The 17,571-nt window shown below is 39.9% G+C and overlaps 1 protein-coding gene across 2 annotated transcripts in view; it reads left to right on the plus strand.

The window, feature by feature from the left end:
- Positions 1-17,571, plus strand: part of UTP20 (UTP20 small subunit processome component) — a 91,920-nt gene that overhangs the window by 2,743 nt on the left and 71,606 nt on the right. For both annotated transcript variants that reach the window (XM_027107322.1, XM_027107321.1), the window contains exons 3-15: positions 399-465; positions 590-722; positions 1,178-1,366; positions 4,601-4,682; positions 5,351-5,488; positions 6,108-6,263; positions 6,824-6,970; positions 7,055-7,189; positions 8,766-8,843; positions 10,774-10,952; positions 12,668-12,823; positions 12,967-13,055; positions 15,001-15,106. In XM_027107322.1, the coding sequence (XP_026963123.1) occupies positions 399-465; positions 590-722; positions 1,178-1,366; positions 4,601-4,682; positions 5,351-5,488; positions 6,108-6,263; positions 6,824-6,970; positions 7,055-7,189; positions 8,766-8,843; positions 10,774-10,952; positions 12,668-12,823; positions 12,967-13,055; positions 15,001-15,106 (1,655 nt within the window). The remainder of the gene's footprint in view (positions 1-398; positions 466-589; positions 723-1,177; positions 1,367-4,600; positions 4,683-5,350; positions 5,489-6,107; positions 6,264-6,823; positions 6,971-7,054; positions 7,190-8,765; positions 8,844-10,773; positions 10,953-12,667; positions 12,824-12,966; positions 13,056-15,000; positions 15,107-17,571) is intronic.

Genomic DNA, 17,571 nt, shown 5'->3' on the forward strand with positions numbered 1-17,571 from the left:
TCCAAAAAGGGAATTGCTGGATCAAAGGACATACCTGTTTTTAATGTTAATAGAAATGCCAGATTACTTCTCTATAAGGTTGTAGCAATTCATATTTCCAAAAGCAGGATGAAAGAACTGTAAGAGTCAACATTTTTCTTGGCGTAAAATTGTGAAAAACAGAAAAAAATTTTTTTTTAGCGTGACTATTACTTAGTTTTTCTTCTGCCCATATTTTATACCTGATTGCTTTTTTAGGTGTGTTAGTTAATGCCCTGATTAAAAAAAAACTAAGAGGAGTTTTTCAACTCTTGACTATCATCACTGTCTTAACGTATTAATATATCATTATTCTTATTTACTTTGATTATAGTTTTTCTTTGAGTTGTCTGATTAATGGACTGCTTTAATCTTGGCAGGAAGTTGAAACCTACTTTTTTGAGGGTCTACTGAAGTGGAGAGAACTGAACCTTACGGAGCACTTTGGTATTTTCTATTTTGTTTCTATTTTATTCACCCATAATTTGTACTATATATGGTCAAAACAGCTAAATATTGGTGTGATGGAAAAGCAGAACTTATTCTTTTTTTTTTTTTTTCCCTTACCCAGGGAAATTTTACAAAGAAGTTATTGACAAATGCCAGTCTTTCAATCAGCTAGTCTATCATCAAAATGAGATAGTTCAGAGTTTGAAGACTCACCTGCAAGTCAAGAACAGTTATGCCTATCAACCCCTTTTGGAGTAAGTAGCATGTTGAAAGAAAGGCAACAACATTTATCTGAATTTTAAGAAAGGTTGTTTTATAGCTACATATGCTTTAGATCTGGTGTTTGTAATTTAGAAACAAGAATTTACCTTTTTTTGTTAGATGAAAATATTAGTACATTACTGTAAAGCAGAATCTTAGGGGTATACTTTTTTGCTTTTTATACTTTTACAAGAACCTGATTTTTCTTTGACCCTATAGGAATGACTGAATATAACTTGTGATGGAAGGTACAAGCTCTAGCCTGATTTCTTTGCTCAACTCTTAAAACGTGAAAAATTTTATACCTCTCTTGAGACTTGGTTTAGTAGCTTTAATTAATCCTTTCATCATAGGCGATAGGTTATCATTTGTGAAACAGATTTGTAGTATTTGGTTTTTGATCTACATGTATCAGAATCAGTTACCTTTCCTTATTTTTTTCATCCAGTTTAGTTGTACAGTTGGCACGAGATCTGCAGACGGACTTCTATCCCCATTTTCAGGACTTTTTCCTGACTATCACTTCAATCCTGGAGACCCAGGACACGGAGTTGTTAGAATGGGCTTTCACCTCACTGTCCTATCTGTACAAGTACCTGTGGAGACTGATGGTGAAGGACATGTCCAATATATACAGGTGACCATTTCTCCCTCTCACATGGGTTTTTCTTTTCTTCTTCTTCTTCTTTTTTTTTTTTGCTTTAAAATTTTATATATGATTCAGTGCTATTTAGTAAATTTATAGTTATGCAACCATCACCACAATCCAGTTGAAGAACGTTTCCATCATCTCCAAGAGATTTCTCATGCCCTTTTGCAGTCAATTCTGCTCCCCGTCTGCATCAGTTTTGAAAGCAAAAGCAATATACATATATCGAATAGTCAGGATTTCCTCTGGGGAAACACCTGTGTGCTTGAAGCCCCTAAGGAGAATGATCCTCTTCTACAATGATATTTTCTAGCATTTAATTTTTAAATTTTTTATTTTTCGGTCAAGGGCAGTTTTTATGGATACTGACAACAAGCAGATACTTTCTGACTCCCATCTGTATTTAATGAAAACATGTATAATACCTGTCACTTGCACCTGCTGACGTGGCTACCTAACTTTAATATGTTCTTTAATTGGCCTTTTCCCTGTCTTCAGTCTGACGCCAAACTTCCTTTCCATCTCAGTCTCTAATTATTTTCTTATAAAACGTTGGTTCTCCAGCCAAAGTGGTCTGTAGTCTGTTCCATCAGTCTGCATTGACCTGACCTTCTCTTATCTCCAGCTATTGAAATCAGACCCCCCACCATCAAAGTCTGACTTGAATCCATAGCTTCCACATACGTGCCCGGGCACCTTGTCCAGAAATCAGAGCTTTGTACTCTGAACACGTCTGGCATCCCATACCACTTATGTCACACAACTTCTGTTATAATCGTTTCTTCTAATGTAATGGTGTCTCTACAAACCTATAAACTCTTCAAGAACCCCATCTTAAATATCTGAATTTTCCTAGCTCCTAAAATACTGATTAAGACAAAAGAGACACTCAGTATTTGTAAGTAGCTGTGGACAGGGAAAGAGAATGAATTCTGTACCAGCTTTTTGTTTAAAGTAAGGCAAAGATTGTTTGTAATCTATTTCAATCTGGGACTTAATGGAATTTCTACTTGGTGTCCTGATTACTTCTACATACTTCAGTTGGCACAGGAACACGTAAGATTAACCTTTTACCCCAACCCAGTATAAGTATGGATATGGGATAGGACTGTCGATTTTGTTTTTGTACCACCTCCCTTCACTCTACCCTCCTTTGAACACGGAATGAGAAAGAAATATTTTTCTGACCTTTACTAGTTCTCTGTGAAGATTTTGGTAAAACGTATTAGAAACCGAGATTACTTCATTAAAGACCAGCAAGATCTTGGGGTATATATAGTTTATTTGGTCTCATGACTTCTGCTGTTACTTTTATATCTCCTGAGTCAGGCTCTCCAGTTATAAATTTATTCGCTTTCTGTATGACATCTTCAACAGCCTGGATATTTTCACTTGACTGTTGTTGAAATCAAAGTCTACACATTCCTGTTCAAGCCAGCTCTTCTCATTCATTTGTGTGTTCAGTAAATATGTACTCAATGCCAGGCTTTGTTTGTTTGCCCAGTTTCTAACGATGATACCATCATTCTTCCCATCACTGAGATTTGGCCACTTAGAGGCATCTTTGACCCAGTTGTCTTCAAGGACTTTACATCTTTTTGATTCTGCTATTCACCTACTCAATCCAGTGACTACTTATTGTACACTGTGTATCAGGCTTGAGATGCACTCACAAATAAACCAGATAAAAATCCCTCTTATGAAGTTTACATTTTATCAGGGGGAGAACATCTTGGGCGTGGGGCTGGCATGAACGAGGAACAGTGTGGAAGCCTGGGTGGTGCAGCAGCGTTTATAGGGGGAGAGTAATCAGGTGATGTCAGAGATGTGGTAGTAGGGGACCTGACCATAAAGGGCCTTGTGGATACTATAAGATCTTTGGTTTCATTGCAGGGACTCTTGAAATGTCTCTTGGGTTCATCCATTGCCATTTCCTTCTGCCACTGGCCCTCTTTCATGCCCTTGTTTGCCCAAACTTTTATGACTTGACTAACTTCCTAGTTGGACTGCCAGCCTCTTCTTTCTTCCTTTATATCACCCTATACTGGTGCCCAATTTCTCTTTCTGAAACTATTCATTTCTTATTCAGCCAACACTTATTAGTACCTGCTATGACCAAGGAACAATTAGGTGCTGGGGATATGGCAGAAATAGGAGAGATATATTCCATGCTCTTCTTTCATTTGGGAAACCAGTTTAAACAATGTGATTATATGTGTCATTATTTAGTTATAGCTGCATGGCTGTACGACCTTGAGTATGTTGCGTAGCCTTTCTGCCCCTATTTCGTTATCTATATAGGATGGGGATAATAGTTCCTACACCACAGAGTCGTTGTGCTGATTAGATGAAGTAACATAGTAAGTGCTTACTTAAATGTAAGCTAGAGTCCCCACTCCTTTGCTTAGTGTTCAGAGCCACCTGTTGACTTGAATAGCTTTATCTGGAGCTGCCTTCCCTACCCATATCATCCTACTTCCTTTAGACAGACCAGCCTCTCTGATAGCTCTCTCTCTTTTTTATTTATTTATTTTTGGCTGTGTTGGGTCTTCGTGCACGAGCTTTCTCTAGTTGCAGCGGGCGGGGGCTACTCTTCAGTGTGGTGCCTGGGCTTCTCCTTGCGGTGCTTCTCTTGTTGCAGAGCACGGGCTCTAGGCGCGGGTCTGAGTAGTTGTGGCACGCGGGCTCAGTAGTTGAGGCTTGTGGGCTCTAGAGCGCAGGCTCAGTAGTTGTGGTGCACGGGCTTAGTTGCTTCGTGGCATGTGGGATCTTCCCGGCCCAGGGCTCGAACCCGTGTCCCCTGCATTGGCAGGTGGATTCTTAACCACTGCGCCACCAGGGAAGTCCCTCTCTGTTATCCCTTGACTGTGATCACTTCTGCCCACCCTGTGTTTGCTCTTGCTTTGATCTCTGGCAATATGCACTCCATTCCCCACCTGGATTCTTCCTGTCATTCAGGGATCACTACAAGTTTCATCTTTTCATAGTCTTTCTTATATGACCAGTGCCACCAATCCTAGGGTTCTTAATGTCTATGATCTTCAGTCTTCTGTTTGACATGTGGGTGTGATGGTAATCGAATGAGATTTTAAACTGCTAATGTTATTATACCTGCTACATCTTTCTTGCATACCTTGCACAGTGTTGGGCATATAGTTAACATGTAGTACATCTTTATTAAAATGATGATTAATTAAACATGTCTTATTTTCTCATTTATAGCATGTATAGTACACTCCTGGCTCATAGAAAACTACATATAAGAAATTTTGCTGCTGAAAGCTTTACTTTTTTGATGAGAAAGGTTAGTTTGATCATTTATGTGTTTATTGCTCATTAATCCTCAAGAATCTGATGAACAGAAGCAGATATCTTTTATAGTATAGTTATTATGGACTAATATTTTTTATAGAAAGAGAAACCTGTTACTGTTTTGAGTTTATCTCACCGTAAGGTGGTTTTTGCTCACTAATGTGAAATAATTGGGGTTACTCTTTTATTCTTACTTAGTGTATATATATATTCTCTAATTCAAGTCAGTCTATGCATGAACAGTGAGATTAACAGAAATTTTTATAAAAATTTCCTGGAAGGAACTGATTGTATAGTGTCATTTGTGTTTGTTTTTAATAGAGTTTTTGTAATAAAACAAAAACATTGCTATTAAATTTCTTTTATACTCATAAAATATAAGCATACTATTTACTTTAAAAGATAGACTGTTGCCTTAGGTAGTTTTTCTTGGTACATACCTTCATATTATACCAATGAATTAATCACTCTTGTGTGTGACATTACAAGTGATAATATACTCTTGCAGCAGTTTGAAATCATTGCAAGTGTCACTATTCCTTTTAGAATTTTTATCCTAATTACGTTTAAATATGAATCTTTAGAATAGCAAATAATAATTATTCATTAGGATATGTTTATGTTGTAAATACAGTTTTCCATTTGCATTTTGTGTTTTAGGTTTCTGATAAAAATGCACTTTTCAATTTAATGTTTCTTGATCTTGATGAACATCCGGAAAAAGTAGAAGGAGTTGGACAGTTGCTCTTTGAAATGTGCAAAGGAGTTAGAAATATGTTTCACTCCTGTACAGAGACAGTAAGTAACTGGGAGGAGTTCCTTGAATCTATGTGAAAGGGATTAAAAGAAAATAGATAAGATTTACACAGATAGCATGGAGAGAGGATTGCCTAGAATAAATAGAAAACATTCAATGGGGCACATTAGGGCTTTAAAAAACAGTGCTTACCTACTGTAGGCCCTGGGTCATTAGGTATTTTTCATTTAAAAAGCAATCACTGCTGGGGCTTCCGTGGTGGTCCAGTGGTTAAGACTCTGAGCTTCCACCGCAGGGGGCACGGGTTTAATCCCTGGTTGGGGAACTAAGATCTCACTTGCCATGCAGCACAGCCAAAAAATCAATCCATCAATCAAAAAATTTAAAAAATCACTGCTCTCTTCATCCTGGGTGCTAGAAGGTGACATAAATTGATCGATGGGGGGCGGGGGATATTGTGTGATAAAATTCCCCATCCTAGTTTGGAAATTCTTTTGGGACATGTAGTTAACCACCAGAGCTGCCATATCCTTGATTATCCTGGATCGGATTTTAAGGTAGCTTGAGCAGAGTGGGGAATAATCAGAGAGGGAAATACCAATGTAATACTTGAGAATAAGAGTGTGCATGTTCATTTTCATGATTCTTGGATTCCCACAGGCAGTGAAGCTAATTTTGCAAAAGCTAGGACCAGTTACTGAAACAGAAACTCAACTTCCATGGACTTTAGTTGGAGAAACACTCAAAAACATGGTCAAATCCACAGCGTTCTACATCTACAAGGAACATTTTGGTATATTTTTTGAATGTTTGCAAGTGAGTTCTGATTTTTAAGTATTTGTATGTAATTAGGAGTCTAAGAGTTAATTGTTGTTCTTAATTAAGCAGATCACACCTGGATATTATATTTTATAATTGTTGTCATCATATTTTTATATACTTACTAGGATTTTCCTTACCTCTATCCCCTGTACTATTTTTACTTGCTTTGATATCTTGAGATGCAGTAGAGCATAGTGGTTAAGAGCACAGGCTTTGGAGCCAGAGTCCTCTGTTTGAATCCTGGCTTTGTCACTTACTGCTAGTGTGCCTTGGGAAAATGTAAGCCTCTGGTCCTCAGTTTTTTCATCTGGGAAATGGGGATAATAGTATTCCCTGCCAGTGAGGATTATGAGGAAATACTCGTAAAGAACTTACAACAGTGCGTTCAGAAATGTTAGTGGTTATCATTAGTGACTCCCAGTAAATGTGTCTTTTTCTTTCACAGAAAAAGAATGTGAAAATTTGAACTGCTTCACACAATATTTTCATTATTAAATTAACAGATGAGTTTGATCTTTGGTAGTTATTCTTTCTTGTAAATTCTTCATTTGCAGGCATCACTCCTGGATCTACATACAAAAGTAACCAAGACTAACTGTGGGGAAAGTTCTGAACAGTTTAAAAGGTTGTTAGAAACATATCTGATACTTGTAACACATGGAAATGGATCAAAGATAACCAACCCTGTTGACGTTTGTAAAGTGAGTTCCCAGCTCAGTTTGCCTAGAGCCTGTTCATTAGAAGCTGATTGCTAAGCGTGCGTTGTTTTTCCTTTTATTCTACAGGTGTTGTCTCAAACATTACAAATAGCCCATCTCTCCAGATCTTGCCGGGCGACCCTCTTGGATGTAATTTCTGCCTTGATCCTAGGTGAAAATATTTCCTTGCCAGTGACCCTCATCAAAGAAACCATAGAAAAAGTAATTTACTTTTGCAAATATTAACTGAGTAGTTAATACTATGTTTAGCGTTGAGTAAGCCTTCTGGGGAATATAAATGAAGCTTGGGAAAGGCTCCGTCTTCAGGGAATTTATAATCTTGTTAAGGAGATGTGAATCGCGTGCTTTAATGGAAATAAGCAAAACAAAATGTGATAAAAGCTAAATCTGTTCAGCAAATATTCACCAAACAAATATTGGCTTAACCAAGTTCGGGCTGTGGACTAGATATTGTAGAGTGGACATTTTAATTTTATTTATTTATTTATTTTGGCCTGTGATTTTTTTTTAATTAATATTTTTTAAAAATTTATTTATTTATTTATTTTTATTTTTGCCTGCGTTGGGTCTTCGTTACGGCGCGCAGGCTTTCTCTAGTTATGGCGAGCGGGGACTACTCTTCGTTGCGGTGCGCGGGCTTCTCATTGCGGTGGCTTCTCTCGTTGCTGAGCACGGGCTCTAGGCACGCGGGCTTCGGTAGTTGAGGCTCACGGGCTCTAGAGCTCAGGCTCGGTAGTTGTGGCGCACGGGCTTAGTTGCTCTGCAGCACATGGGATCTTCCCAGACCAGGGTTTGAACCCAGGTCCCCTGCGTTGGCAGGCGGATTCTTAACCACCACACCACCAGGGAAGTCCTGCCTGTGATTTTTTATTGTTAGGGAAGTGGGGCCCTGGGAGTATGTAGTTAAAATCTGTTGAATCAATCTATTTATGTCACGTCGAAACATAAAGGTTAATTCTGTCTGGGGTTGAGGGACAGAGAAAGCTTTTCAAAGGACTAATATTTTGGATAGTCGTTGAAGGTTAAATAGCAGTCTGCCAGTCAGAGAAGGTGTTAAAAACTCTAGGAGAGAGAATGGCAAAAATGTGTTCAAAAATCTATGTTGCTGGGCACATGGACACATGAAGTGTGATGTATATCAGCAAGGCTTTGCTTGGCTTTGAAAAGTTAGGTTGGATTTTATCCTCCAAGTAGTGGAGGGCCCTGGAAAAATGTTAAGCAGGGAAATGATTTAATGAGATTGGCATTTTAGTGAGTTTAGAAGATGAATTGGAGGGAAGTGGAATTGAAAATAGATCAGTTAGGTTCTTCCTAGCTTCGTGTAGTGCAACAGTATAAAGTTTAGAGGAAGGTGTAAAGTCGTGCTACTTGCCCTTTTGTAATTCTCTGTAGCTGGGAAAGAATGGAGCAGCTCTTAGGCAAAGCCCTGGGTAATCACTAGAAACACAGCCCTTCGCATTTGTAAGTCTCTTTGGAGAAGGCCGAGCACTTAGAATACTGGTTGAAGTGTGCCCACCATACCTTTACTCTAGTAGCTTCTTTCCCGAGGAGGAAGGCCCAGTGCCTGTGTCTCACACCTGGTGTGTCCAACTGCACAGTGGCAAATTCAACAATCCAGTTCTTTTTGCCTTCCATGACTATTTTAACTTGTATCAAGCATCCCACACTTCCTGCTTGCAAGTTAGAGGATCTTAAAGGTTTCGGATGTTTTTATTTTCAGGAATGGGAAAGTACTCTCTTTGTATTTACATTACTATTCTTTGCCTGTGGTCCACAGATTTTTGAGAGCAGATTTGAAAGATGCTTAATTTTGGATTTTTCGGAAGTCATGTTTGCTATGAAGCAGTTTGAGCAGGTGAGTGAGATATTAAGTCTTGGATTTGTTTTGTTTTAAATCTGTCACGATAAAATAATCAATTTAAAAATCCTGTGATTTTGTTTTTTGAAAGGAATAGAATAAGTATTTGATGTTTTAGTTCATGTATTTTTTTTTAAAGCAATTATATTCCAGTTCTAGGTCATATGTGAAACTTTATTCCACATGCTAAGCGTTTTAAATGATACTAGGTAACCAATTTGTTTTTCTAATAATCTTTTAGGAAATTATAGAACAATGTGATAAATTTGAAAAAAAATGGCTTAAGGAACTTAAACTGTGAATTTGAAGCATAGAAAATAGTTTCTGAAACAGTTTGCATAGGAGGAGGGTTATGAATTTATTTCATTGCTACAGAATGAATTGCTACCTGATAGAATGAGGTAGAAATCTTTCTCATCAAATCCCGAGTTTATTTTATCCTTGCCCCTCACCCTCATCAAATATTTGCCACTCCTTCCAACTGGTGATTCTACAGTACACTTCATGGAAATCTCTGTATCTCTTCTCTCATTTTTCCCTTTAGTCTTTAATAATATATATTTTCATTTGTCTCAGAAAAATACTTCTTTATACATGTCCTAGCCCTGTTGCTTCCTGCCCAGTGAGGGCTCTTTATTTCTCCCAGGTTTTCTTAGCAGCTGCCTCTTTTCTGTCTCCCCTGTTCCCTGTGGTCTTTTTTTAAAAAACTTATTTTTATCAGAGTACTCTATGTATGTTGTTTAAAAGGTTACATGGGGCTAAAAGGCACTCATTTCATTCCCATTCCCATCTTCCTTACCAGCAACAAGCACATCTAATGATTTTTAGCTATTTTTTCCTAGTATTTGCTTTATATTTTTGTTTTTTTTTGGGGGGGGGGTTTTGGGGGGTACGCGGGCCTCTCACTGTTGTGGCCTTTCCCGTTGCGGAGCAACAGGCTCCGGACGCGCAGGCTCAGCGGCCATGGCTCACGGGCACAGCTGCTCCGCGGCATGTGGCATCTTCCCGGACCGGGGCACGAACCCGTGTCCCCTGCATCGGCAGGCGGACTCTCAACCACTGCGCCACCAGGGAAGCCCTACTTCATATTTTTAAATCATCTGAACATACTGCTTTTCCTTGACTCATTAGTTTTAGTCCTCATCTGTAGGCTTCCTCCTGGGTAGGTGGATTTCTAGTTCTTTTACGCTTCTCATCTGCTCAACAGAGTTACATTATAAATTTTGGTTGAATTCATATTCATCAAACACTTAATCCCTATAATCAAGGAGTATTTTATAATTACATTTCCTTTTTTGTATACCCTTTCGTTTTTCCTGAAGTTACCAATTGCCTCATTCTTTAGAAACTTGAAATTGCTGGTGGGTCTGCCAGCAGCATCACAGAATGCCTTTCACGCAGCAAACGGGCAGAATTTTGGCAGCTCTTTGCTTTTCTCTTTTCTTTTTAGGAGACATTCCTCCTAGAGCCTTTCAAGTCTGAACATGTTGCTTTCTCTGCCCACTGCACAGATGTCATACTAGGACTTGCCTCTCTCCTGCTTCCTGGGTCCTGTGTCTTTCTCTTACTGTAGTTTCCCCTCTTATTTTGATGAAACACATTCTCCAGAGGTTCCTGAGAAAGGGTGAATGGAAGTAAAATTTTGAGATTTAGTGCATCTGTAAGTGTCTTCATTCTCTCCTCAAACTACATCACCAGTACGCTGGGTACAGTATTCTAGATGCTGTCGTTTTCCCTCAGTTTTTCAGGCATTGCTCCATTGTCTTCTGGCCTCCACCGTTCCTTTGCAGAGGTCTGATGTCATTACGATTCCTGAGCCTTTATGATCTCTTTTTTTCTCTGTGGAAGTGTTAGAATCTTCTCTTCATTAGGTGTTCTGAAATTTATATCTGTTGTTAATAAGTGTGATTTTCTTTCTTATTTTTAGCTTTTTCTACCCAGCTTTCTCTTGTATATTGAGAATTGCTTCCTGACTGATGACGCTGCAGTCAAAGATGAAGCTCTGGCCATTTTGGCCAAACTCATTCTGAACAAAGCAGCACCTCCCACCACTGGCTCCATGGCGATTGAGAAGTACCCTCTGCTTTTCTCAGAACAGACAGTGGGGTAAGTTCTAAGTCTTTATTCCCTGTATTCTTGGTAGGATTACCCATTTAAAAATAATGCATTCAGAATACTGTAAAAACGGAAGATCTACATGTATTAACTGGAAAGATGTCCGTGATACATTGTTATGTGAAAAAAGCAAGTTGTAGGACTTTCCTGGTGGCACAGTGGTTAAGAATCCGCCTGCCAATGCAGGGGACACAGGTTCGAGCCCTGGTCCAGGAAGATCCCACATGCCGTGGAACAGCTAAGCCCGTGCACCACAACTACTGAGCCTGCTCTCTAGAGCCCACGAGCCACAGCTACTGAGCCCACATGCCACAACTACTGAAGCCCGCATGCCTAGAGCCCGCGCTCTGCAACAAGAGAAGCCTGCGTACCGCAACGAAGAGTAGCCCCTGCTTGCCGCAGCTAGAGAAAGCCTGCACACGGCAACAAAGACCCAATGCAGCCAAAGATAGATAGATAAATAAATTTAAAAAAATAAATAAACCAAGTTGTAGAAGAGTACATGATCCCATTTTGCAAAGTTAAAACCAAAAGTATATATAAGCATAGGAACACGTGTGAAAAGGGTACAGAAACAGGTTATTTAACTTCAAGAGCGTGGTAAGTGAAAGAAAGAAGTCACTATTAATTTTCTTAACCTTTTATTTTAAAACAATTGTATATTCATGGTTAATACTAGAAAGACTGTATATCAAGGTACAGTGACTTTTAGAAATTACCAGTAAAATTCACTTAGTTATCTCTCATAATTTCCAAGCATTCAGTATCCTGATAAGTATGAAACAAAAGAGAATGCAACTTTTTTGGTTAACTTTAATGATTAACAGGTATAGGAATAAAAACCTGATATTCTACTTCTATTCTGTAATAAGTTAACCAAACTGGACATGGAGGATTAATTATAAAAACAGATCAATTTACTTATTGTTTCTGTGACTTTTCTTTCCACTGGATTTCTGTCTTTTAAATAGGACTGAGGTATAGTTCATTGGCAAAAATAGAGGCAAACAAGAATACCGCCAAAGTAACAGATACCTAAAACTGAATGTCATATTAGAAAATAATGTTGGGTAACCACTTATCAGATTAAAGCCTCAGAGAAAGTTACTTCTTGCTTTTCTTTTGGCCGCATGGCATGCGGGATCTTAGTTCCCCAACCAGGGATCGAACCCGCGCTCCCTACAGTGGAAGAGTGGAGTCTTAACAACTGGACCCCCAGGGAAGTCCAAAAGTTACTTCTAAGTCATAATCATTTTAGTGACATTTGTCAAATTCACTGTGATTCCTTTGCAACATCATTCTACACATTTGTGAAGCAGTAAAATTCATGTCAGAAAGGAAAGGGGGGATGGAGGAAGTCAGTTCATGCCAATAAATTACCTCTCCAGTTCTTAAACACATGTCCATCAGCACAAAATTCAGAAATAATACCTAAAACTGGAAGAGAGTTGCTTTAAGTTATGAAGCAAGTTAAAATAGAAAATAGAAGAAAATAGAACCAATGGGGTTGAAAAAATCTGTCACTGAAAAATCAGTAAATGAGTCACTTTTGTTTAGTTATTTGTATTCAACTGTCACCACCAGTTCCTTCCTTCCCACTAATGCTCCATGCACGGAAAGGAACCAATTTTATTTCAAACTTCAGAGGGCTACAGCGATTATATCCTCTCTTATTTTAACTATTTGTTTATCTTTTCTTCCTTCAGATCCAGTATAAGGCAGAAGAAGACCAGATCCAAGGGAGGAAAGGAACAGATCTCAGTATTAGATCATCTTTTATCTATAATTCAGTTACCCCCAAATAAAGAGAGTACTTACCTTTCATGCTCTTGGGCGGCCCTTGTCGTGTTACCTCATATTAGGTGAGAAAATCAACTGTGTTTAATTGTGAAAGGTGTTTTAGCAAGCTGATGAAAACACTTATTAGCCATTTTTTGCCATTTCATGAAAAAGCCATTGAATGCTAGTTTGAGCATTTCCCTTTTTCTCCCCACTTCTTGGACAGACCCCTGGAGAAAGAGAAGGTGATACCCCTAGTCACCTGCTTCATAGAGTCACTCTTCATGACTGTTGACAGAGGGAGCTTTGGAAAAGGTCAGTTACAGTCACCATTTGTTCTCTTGTCTGTCTTTTCTGGCACACCCAGAGTAACTGTAAACACATGGATACCAGAGAATAGTACTGCCGTTGTGTTGTGTTCTGGCAGAACCCCCTGTATGTAAATAGGGAAAAAAGAGGCTGAGATGGAGGCGTTACCCTTGTACCTCATAATGTGGTGGCAAAGTCAGGACAGCTTGAACATTTGCTGAGTCCAAAGGTGTAGTAGTAGAAGGCTGCCATGGTCAAAGAAATCAGACTCAACTTTAAGTCCCAGCTTGTCTTGTTCCTGTCTTCCACGCCCAGTCTAGCCCTGGTATACACTTGTGCTCCAGGCATTTGCTTACCTAGAGCAAGACACTTTCTTGTATGTCCCTCTGGCTACCATTGCACATGTGTCCCTTCTGCCTGGAGTCCTTTCTAGGTCTTTCATCATTTGGTGAACTCGTACTTAGCTTTCAAAACTCAGCTCAGGGCTTCCCTGGTGGTGCAGTGGTTAAGAATCCGCCTGCCAATGCAGGGGACACGGGTTCGAGCCCTGGTCCAGCAAGATCCACACGCCGCGGAGCAACTAAGCCCGTGCGCCACAACTACTGAGCCTGCGCTCTAGAGCCCCCAAGCCACAACTACTGAAGCCTGCGTGCCTAGAGCCCATGCTCCGCAATAAGAGAAGCCACCACAATGGGAAGCCTGCGCACTGCAACAGAGAGTAGCCCTCGCTCGCTGCAACTAGAGAAGGCCCGCGCGCAGCAACAAAGACCCAATGCAGCCAAAAATAAATAAAATTAAAAAAAAAAAACTCAGCTCAAACACAGTACCTCTAGAAAGGTCTTCATGACTCATCCAGGCAGAAGTAGACTGCCCTGCCCCAAACACCATTTCCTGTTGTATACTTGTCCAACTCCCCCAACTAGCTGAGAACAGCAATTTGAAAGTACATATTTTGATCAAAATAAGATTAATAAAAAAAATTTGCTACAAAAATAAGCAAATAATAGTAGGTATTTTGTTTTATTCTAGCATGGTATTTTTTTCCCTAACACATGTGTATAGTAGTCATTCATTTAAATATTAATTGCTAGGTTCTGTGTTAGATACCAAGCAGACATGTTAGAGAATAAAGTAGACCTGCCCCATTTCCAGTGCTCAGTAGCCACGTGTGGCGAATGGCTACCATATTGGATTGTGAGGACATTTGGCAGAAGTATAGGGCCTTTCTACCACTGCAGAAAGGAAGTTCTGCTGGATAGCCCTTTTCTAACTAGAGCAGGTGTTGGCAAAATATTTGTGTAAAGGACAATACAGTAAATATTTTAGCTTTTGTGGGCCACGTTCAGTCTTCAGTCTTGTGGCATATTCTGTTTGTTTGTTTGTTGTTTTAAACAACCCTTTAAAAATGTGAAAAGCATTCTTAGTTTGCCGGCCATATAAAAACAGACTACCCGCAAGTTTGTGGGCCATAGTTTGCCAGCCTCTGGTCTAGGAGTAAATTGATTATCTAATTAATATAAATTGAGTCCGTTATATGTAGTAGCCATTGGATATGTTATTTCTTATAAATTGGAGTCATAAAATCAACATGAGTTTTACACAAAGATAATTTCTTAGCTTTTGAAAAGTCTAAGTCTATTCTCAAAAGTTCTGATTTTGATAATACCAGTTGGTAGAACCATTGAATTTTCTCCTCATCTCAGTTGAAGGGAACATACATTTTTATTCTCTATTTCTGAATATATTTTTCTCTTAAGAAAGTTAAAATATAAGACTTGGAACCTCTTTTCAGTTCCTTTCTGTTATATTCTGACATTTGACAGATAATCCTTTAGAAGGTACAGATTCACTTTAAGAACTCTGTATAAATACCAAGTGGTAGGTAAAATGAGATGTCTATAGTTATTGTGTCAAAGAAATAATGTGTTTTCTCCTGTTTTTCTGCCTTAAGGAAACTTATTTGTTCTTTGTCAAGCTGTAAATACTCTGCTAAGTTTGGAAGAATCTTCTGAACTTCTTCATCTGGTTTCTGTGGAACGTGTGAAGAATTTAGTATTGTGAGTAAACATATCTTACATTCAGCTTAATAATGAATGAAATATAAAGGCTTCTGTGTTGGCAAAATCTTGGATCTATTTTTTACCTGAGTTGTATTCCCGTAGGAAATTTATTATTGATTTAAATCCTCCAGTTAAAATAAGAACATTTTTGGATACAGTCTTTAAATACAGATTCATCTTTGTGAAAGGGTATTTTACTGTGTATGTAAATGAGTGTTGCAGAGTGAAGTGGGTGTATAATGCTGGTCACATGACATGGCACCATGGCTCCAACATACACGTTTCTGCTTTCACAGTGTTTCTCGGCTTGACACACTTAGCCCTTCAGAAAACTTTCCTGTGGTCCTTTTACTACATACCAAAACAATCCAGTTTTGGGTTTTTTTAAGTTTATTTTGATTTGGATCATAGCACAGGGCGTTACTGAGAGCCATTCATTGCTCAGCTTAGCACCCTTTCTAAAGGTCAGGCGTTTTAAAAGTCTTGTAAAGTAGTTTGCTTCTGTTTCTGGAGTCTAGTCCGTTTTATTTACATGCTTTTAACAACAGATTTGCTCATTTACTTCATTCAATAAGTATTCATTGCTTTTCTCATGTACCAGGCCCTGTTCTTGGCACTGGGGGACACAGTAAATGAAACACACAATTCCCTGCCTTCATGGAGCTAACACACTAGCAAGAAGATATACTAAACAAAATAAACAAGTAAAATATATGGCATGTTAGACAGTAGTAAAGTCGGGACAGGGAGAGTCTGGAGGCTGGGGACAAATAGGAGTTTTAACTAGGGAAGGCCTCACCGAGGAGATATTTGAGCAGAAACCCAGAAGCAGCAAGGAAGTAAGCCCTGGGGATGGGATATCTGGGACCTGGGGTGCTCTGTCCCAAACCCAGGGAAGGTATGAGTGCCGAGGCTCTGTGTGGGTGCCTTGCTTGAGCAGCAAGGAACTATCGTAGCTGAGTAGAGCGAGGAGAGGGTAGGCGGAGAGGAGGATACGGGGGGCGTGGTGGCAGGCAGTGTTTGACCTTTGGCCATTGTAGGGCCTTGGCTTTTACTGTGAGTGAAAGGGGAAGCCACAGGAGGTGTTTTTGGCAGGAGAGTGGCGTAGGCCAAAGTAGGATCACTTAAGCTGCTATATCGAGAAGAGACTGAAAGAGGATAAAGGAGACCAGTTAAGAGACTTAGTGCAGTAATCCAGAAGCTCTGTACATTCCCCAATCTGGGCAAGGCTACTGTCTCTCTATTGTTAATTGAATTGCTTTAAATTTTTTTAAGGAGGAGTTTTTCTTTGTTGTCTTCCTACTTTTTTTTTTTTTGCGGTACGCAGGCCTCTCACTGTTGTGGCCTCTCCCGTTGCGGAGCACAGGCTCCAGACGTGCAGGCTCAGCGGCCATGGCTCACGGGCCCAGCCGCTCCGCGGCATGTGGGATCCTCCTGGACCGGGGCACGAACCCGTGTCCCCTGCATCGGCAGGCGGACTCTCAACCACTGCGCCACCAGGGAAGCCCCCTTTTTTTTTTTTAAGTCATTCTATTTAAACTTCTCACACTGTATGCTTTGGTGGGAACAATTGAAGGCATCTGTGGAGGTTTTAAAAACAGAAAAGCACGCATAACAGAGTGGGATTTGTCTGTCCCTTGTGGAAGGCCAGCTGGCCTCCCGGGCAGGTGCTTTTAACCTAGGAGGCCCAGAAACCTCTAATAGGAGCGAATCAGCTTGGAGGGTGGCAGTGCAAGTTTTCATTCGTGAAAGTTGTAGATGCAGGCCTCAGTGCTGGGTGCTGCGCTAGCTACTGGTTACGCCAGAGGTTTCACAGCCAAGACAACCTGGATTTGAACCTTGTCTTCATCACTTACTAGCTAGATAGCCTTGAGTAAGTTAGTTAATCTCAACTTTATTCTCTCTCAAAAGGGAGTAGCAGTACTTCCCTCATGGAGATTGAATTAGACTATGCGTTAACAATACACAAATTGCATTTATTGAATTTTTATTATGTGCCGGTCACTCTTCTGAGTACTTTCCATACATTATTATTACATTATTATTGTAATCCTCACAACAATTCCCTGAGGTATAGGTACTGTTAACATTGTAGAAGGGGGAACTCGAATTCTTAAATAAATCCAGAACCCCAGCTGCTCAGCACCCGCTGCCAGTCTGGTCTCAACCTCCATCTCTCACCTGGATGACTGCAGTAGCCTCCTAACGAGTTTCCTTGCCTCCATCCTTGCCCTGCTGCTGTCTGTTTTGTACCCAACAACAAGGATGATTCTTTTCCGTGAAAGAGAACATGTCACTCTTTTGCCAACAACCCTCGGAAATAGTGATTTTCAACCACGGGCCATTCTGGAGACGTTTTTGGTCATCACAGCTGGGGACTGCTACTGGGGTGTGGTGGGTAAGGAGCACCCTGCTGTGCACTGGACGGCCTCACAACAAAGAGTCGCCTGGCCCGCGTGAGC

Source organism: Aethalodelphis obliquidens, unplaced genomic scaffold (assembly GCF_003676395.1).
Source record: "Aethalodelphis obliquidens isolate GAN/ISIS:26980383/991018 unplaced genomic scaffold, ASM367639v1 scaffold8, whole genome shotgun sequence".
In the NCBI taxonomy this organism is placed as follows: domain Eukaryota; kingdom Metazoa; phylum Chordata; class Mammalia; order Artiodactyla; family Delphinidae; genus Aethalodelphis; species Aethalodelphis obliquidens.